Source organism: Corticium candelabrum, chromosome 12 (genome assembly GCF_963422355.1).
Source record: "Corticium candelabrum chromosome 12, ooCorCand1.1, whole genome shotgun sequence".
NCBI classification, from domain to species: domain Eukaryota; kingdom Metazoa; phylum Porifera; class Homoscleromorpha; order Homosclerophorida; family Plakinidae; genus Corticium; species Corticium candelabrum.
Genome location: NC_085096.1, coordinates 5,751,317 through 5,757,816, shown reverse-complemented (window position 1 = coordinate 5,757,816; position 6,500 = coordinate 5,751,317). Strand labels below are relative to the sequence as shown.

The 6,500-nt window shown below is 40.2% G+C and overlaps 1 protein-coding gene across 1 annotated transcript in view; it reads left to right on the top strand.

Moving 5' to 3' along the window:
- The first annotated feature begins 1,815 nt into the window (after positions 1–1,815).
- The window catches only part of LOC134188312 (DNA-binding protein RFX5-like), a 12,538-nt gene continuing 7,853 nt past the window's right edge, over positions 1,816–6,500 (top strand). The window contains exon 1 of the mRNA XM_062656508.1: positions 1,816–1,981. Within this exon, the coding sequence (XP_062512492.1) occupies positions 1,887–1,981 (95 nt within the window). The 5' untranslated portion in view covers positions 1,816–1,886. The remainder of the gene's footprint in view (positions 1,982–6,500) is intronic.

The following is a 6,500-nucleotide window of genomic DNA, read 5'->3' as shown; positions in this document are numbered from 1 at the left end:
GTCGAAGAAGGGTTTCTAGGCAGTAATACGGGTTTCTAGGCAATGCCTGACTTGCCATCGTTTAGCATTTAGACTACTATCTGTCCGGTCACGTGACACAGTAGATATATATGTGCATTTGTTAAAGCTTACAATTCAGATGGTGATGGTACGTGTACTTTATTCAAATTAAATTTTCAGTTTCCTTAATGTGAGTCGATCTAGAAACTGATGCACTTGATTTCTCTTTTATTATTTCATGTGCCAAAAATGTCAGCTCTACTCGACGTCATCAAAATACTCGTTTCATGACGTCATTTCCACATTCCACCTACACCCAGATTTCTGAACGTGCGTGCAGACACATACTGCGAAAGCGATTCTGTTGGCGTGTTCTACTTACAACTGGTCTCACGCCTTCATCCGGTCGCGTGTTCTCTTCGAATTTGCCAGCCATCTGGTCGTGGTGTACCTTTCTACGAATTTGTATTCACGCTACCACCTTCCTGGCAACCACTTGCTGGTACAAAGCGACGAAACCTTTCTCTTTCCGACCACTTCTAGCTAAACGAGAGGGCATGCAACGTCCTAACAACGACAACACGAACTTTGAACCTGTTATTTGTGAATATCCGCTATCACGTGCACTAGGAGTACAAATTTAGGTCCGTAGTAGGCGAACGGGAGCGTTGGACTGACCAAAACGGATTTTGATGTCATCTTATGACAGGTAATTATTTCAATAAAATAATTAGAGGCATGTCATTAGGTTAAATTGCCAGCAAATTATACTGTTACAGCGTTGTATACGAACTGAATCCTCACACTGGTAGAGGTCACTAGGGAAGACATGCAGTACTGTACCTATTGACATGATTCTTGAATGTAGGTGCATGTACACCCTACCTAATTAGGTTAGACTCCTATGGACCTCAATATTACAACCTAATTGCTCAAACAAAATTACTGTTTATGAAAGAATCGTCCAGATCGAATGCCATGTTTGTATGTCTAGTGTTGCCATTGAAATTTGACTAACGCTTGGACCCAAATTGTGGCACAAGGAGACATTTTTAGAGCCACAAACGATGATATTGATATTAGTTATAAATAATTGATATTATATGTGGTTAATATCAAATTTGCTTAAATAGGTGTTCTAATTAACTTTATCAATTACTGTGTCTACTATAGTTGCATGAGTTCTCTCTACGAACAACTACAATCCACACCTAATAAGCACTTATTTACAAAAGCCCTTTTAATTTGTTAGAAAACCAAAATTTCAAAAATTAGATAAAGAAGCACTTAGGTGCCAAACTCTCGACTGCTATCCAGTTGTTCTCTTGCTCATTAGTTCTACACCAGTTAATTAAATAAAGACTGTAACTGATTTTCACTACTATCTATTTACTGCAACTAAGAACCAACGCGGAGTAGATAATACTGCCAACTTCCGTCCACCAACCCGCCCACATCCGGTTGGTCATCCACCTGGCGCGTGTTACTAACTCTAGCGCATGCGCGCCTTTGGTTACTAATTAATTAATTAATTACAGAAGAAAACCGGCTATGCAAATTATTCACCTTGCATATAGAGTGGCTAGGATCATTGCATGGAGTTTTCCTTGGCGCGCTGTAAACTCTTTCAGAGCACAGACGTACACTCGCACAAGAGAACCTGCCAAGAAAAACAACCATATACTCACCAAACTCATTCACGAACCCTAAACACAGAGCTCAGGTTGAAAGGTTTCCGCGCACCCTGCAACACTGTCCTAATCCGGGACTTTAACGCAAGCAATTTTATTTGCTAGCGTGCGCTATTAACAAGTACTCGCCCGACAAGATCAATGGGTTACGCAATGAAACTCGAACATCTCGTTTCGTAAGCCGTTTGCTACGTTATGGATTTGAGTCTGCCGCACGCTTCGTGCTTTCTCTCTCGCAACGAAGACCGCCAGTTGCACCCTCTCGAGGAGAGACTGAAGCAGACTGCAAGGTCAGTCCACTGTCACCAACAGAACGTTTTATTTATTCAAGCAGCAACGTGCTTCGTGTGAATTGAACGTGGACGTAGCCGAGCATGCGTAATTTATCATTTTCTATAATTAATTTTGAATATTGTGTGTGATGAATGGTTGATTTGTATGTTTTTGTACTGTACGTCAGTAGGTGTTTGTTATAATAGAACTGTGGTTGATAATATACCAATAGCATACGTCTAGCTACCTATGTGTACGTCAAAAAAAGCTTTATGAGAAGTTCAAACAATATGGACTGCACTATTAGTGCGAAGAAAAAGTTATTATTATGTGTCGTTATGCCCCTCCATAATGGGCTAGTGGGGTCTTTACCCCCATCTGGGCGCCCACCAACCTGGCAGGTGAGCCCAGCGGGGTACATGTTTCCGTGTAGTCCATACAGCGATCAATGACTAGCCAATTCGATATAGATTGCAGGCATTACGGTGACCGCGTACTCGATACAGCACGTCTAGTGGATATCAACGACCACCAGGAAAGCACTGGACGTCATCATCAACGGACCGTCGCCAGACCACAGAAACTCCCCAACGACTGAAACGAGTCATAGTCTCATGGATAAAGCTAGAGAAACATGAGAAAGAAAGACAGACAAGTTTCACAATTTACTGTCGTCACTGGGGTTTGAACCCCCAAACCATGGATTATTATTATTATTATTATTATTATTATATAGAGATAGTAATATATGTTAATATTAATACGTAAATTCTAGATACCATTGTGGGTAAGAATAGTACATCTCTACACTACAGTAACTAACGGATCTCTAGTAGATGAATCTACTGTCTAGACGATAGCAAACGTTTCAATCAATTTCAACTCAACTCAACCTTAAATACAAGCTACTCCTAATGAGTACTGCTTCGTAGCAACACTCAACAAAGGTTCACGTATTACTAGTATAGTAGGACACCACTTATCCGACGGGCACGGGAGCAAAGGACATCGGATAACTGAAAACGTCGGATAACTGACACTTTTTGAAAAACGGCTGCAGAATACTTAAAGAAGCTCAACATCTAATTGTACATGTAACAACTAATACAGTACAACTTCTTTGACTAGGGAGAACGCTAATGGGAACTGTCAAGACTTAAAGTACTCACTAATCTTAGTGTGGATCAATGCTCTCGCTCTTCTTGCTGTAGATTTCATCAGCAGCCCTTTCAGTAGCACCATTGTGCTTACTGAAACTTCAGGTTCTTCCAGGTACTGAAGAACCGTTTCTAGAGCTTCACATTTAATTTGACTACACGTTGATCACGGATACAGTACTGTACGCTCAGGAATCGTATATCCTAGCGTGCGCAGAGCCTCGCAGTTCAGACAAGCCATGCACCATCGGATAATCCGTGCTGTCGGATAACTGAGTGTCGGTTAAGTGGTATCCTACTGTATTAATATCTCAGGATTGTCTACTCAGTGAAGTGAGCCTTACTCTCAATAAGTCCTAACAAGTCAATCTTAATAGGACGATAGTTAGCAGATCTCGTGCCTCGTATGCAGACAATGGAAGACCCGAGAAGCACTAACGTAAACGTCAGCGAATCAATTGTATGACTGTGCTTTAGTTATCTCTGAACATGGCACCAATAGGAATTGCAAGTCTTTTGTAGAAAGTTGTCACTTTTGGGCTACTGCTTCTTGTTGAGCTAAATACAAGACGATTAAATGAACTGTTTTCTACTTGTCGATCACAGTAGCTGTATATATTGGTAGTGATTTAGATTTACTTATTGGAGGGAACTGCACTGTGATTTTGGGTGCAATAGAAAATATATTTATTATTAATACTATGTCATGCTCAACCAGGTCAGTCTGGTTTAACTTAATTAAAGTCTCTGGTAAGCACTGAAAGCAAACCCTGCCTCAGAGGTGCTTAGATCATCATGGCTGTCGAAACAGAAGACATGACTTTACGTAGGATCCGACTGGATCCAAGAAGCACTGTCTTATCTAAGTGCTGCAGGATGACTTGGAATAATATGACATTATCCATTCACTGTGCAATACCTGCATGCATTGTTGACTGATTAGAAGGCAGTTACAGTCAGTCTGTGGCAACTACACGATTTCATTGGCAGATCCAGGGTGTTTCTAGCATTTCCATGGAAACAACATTTAAAACTTGGAGCCCTAATCGCTTGCTTGATAACCTTATGACGTATCCTGAGCTACAAATGGCTGAACAACTCACTGAAAACTGTACAGAACAAATCCACGAGTTTTGTTGTAGATGACGAGTCTTTGAAAATTGGGCATGTGCAAGGGCACTGCCTGGGCACCCAAACTTGCTGTTTGTTCATGTTTTCGGTTGACTCTCTGCTGTATGTATTTGTATTGATATCAGCTACAACTTGCTTAATATATTAATAAGTTTTTACACCGAAAGGGGAAACCCCATTTTCATAATCTTGGACCCACCACTGGATTTGGTAGACATTTGCTTTTTGCAAGGTATAACTAGAGTAGGACATAAATGGGTTTGGGTTTATTCACACACACACACACACACACACACACACACACACACACACACACACACACACACACACACACACACACACACACACTCACACACACACACACACACACACACACACACACACACACACACACACACACACACACACACACACACACACACACACACACACACACACACACACACACACACACATTAGAGTTATTGCCGAGTCATGTAGTAGCGCTACCTGCAGTTGATGTCATTTGAGAGTGTAACACTAAAATATACTGTAACACTAAAATATACTGTAACACTAAAATAAACTGTAACACTAAAATAAACTGTAACACTAACATACTGGAAGATCTTTGATCAAACAGTGTAAACTACAAATGGCATGCAAAGATAGGCCACAGTCTATCCTAATCAGACCACGACAATACGATTCATTAACCTAAGGTGCTTATGCTCTAGGGTTACAGTAACACTGGGCCAGCTGGTCAGCTTGACCACTTGACTAGCCCAATGTGGGTGGGTCAATAAACTAATGTGGGTGGCATTATCTACTCTACGTAGGTCCTTAGTGACGGTAAACCGTCAGAGAAAACAATTACAGTATGTATATATAACTGATGTAGAACTAGTAGTACGCAAGACAACAACTGGATAGCAGTTTGAGAGTTTAGGACTTTAGGTCTTCTTATTGTACTTTCCTCATTACTCGCTTGCATGCTATCTGATGGTGCCATACCAGTTTGCTATTGTTCCATTTTTGTTTAGATGCATGGTTGTATGTGCTAGGTGTGGGAGTTTTGATATTGTTGCTATCGTGTTGTTTTCAATGACTTTTTAAAGGGACATTATTGAGTGTGTTAGACAACATAGTGACTGTTTGAGTATCCTTTGAGAACACTACTGTGTCTATGTTCCTAGTAGAACCTGGCAATAATATATTAATTCAATATTAATACATTTGAAAAATATTTGTATCTCTATTGGCTTGATGGACTGAGTTTTGGTTTCCACAAATCTCAATTGTGGCTTTGAATTGAATCGGCTCTACATGGGTCTGGGAGGTTGAGACTAATTGACCATGATGAAGCAACGCAATCCGAGATCTGCATTTGCGACCACAGATGTTACAGATGTATTAGATGCTCTAATGACTACCTGCTTTCTGGCTTACTGTTTGAACATTAGGGTTGCACTGTGATGTTCAAATGGATGGCAGTTCTGCACGTCAATTTCCATTGCTTACAGACATACGGACAGTACCCATCAGTCATGGCACAAATGTTTGCGTTGATTGCTGAGAATGAGTTGATGAGGAGCAAAGAACTACAAAGCTGTAGTTGGATGGTGACAGTCTTATTGTGCAAGTGAAAATTTGGTTACATTCTGGATATGTAGCAGCATAATATCATATTCAAATACTTTCAGTAGGCTAATGTAACTAATGAAGCCATTCACTTTATATTGGAACTAGCATAGTGCCCCTATAAAGTGAAAACTGTTTATGTTACTTAGTAAGTTACACAATGCTCCTAAACATGTAAGCAAAGCAACCCTTTCTGTATTAGTTCTCATTCCATCTGATTGTTATACAATTCTGTACAGATTGGGCTTCTAGAAAACAAGAAATAGCAGCAGCAGACTTTGTTCTCGTCTGCTCATTCTTTGACGATTGAGTTGTAAATTGAAGCAGACAAGTGTAGTTATTTTTTAATGAATTTTAATGAATTTCATTCTCTGGAAAGTGTTATACGACAGGTGCTGATAGGCACAGATATTAATTTTAACTACGCAATAAATTTAGTGAATGACACGTTGGTAGGCTTGACAGGTTGTGTGATACACGAGTGATGCTGAATGACAAATTTGAATTGAGTGGTGGGTGGTTTTGGAATGGAACTGGTTTTCAACACACTTTACTTGGTGTCATTTGGTTAAGACACAAATCTGTGTTTATATTCTTTGCATGCTACAGTAACAGTTACTAGACCTCA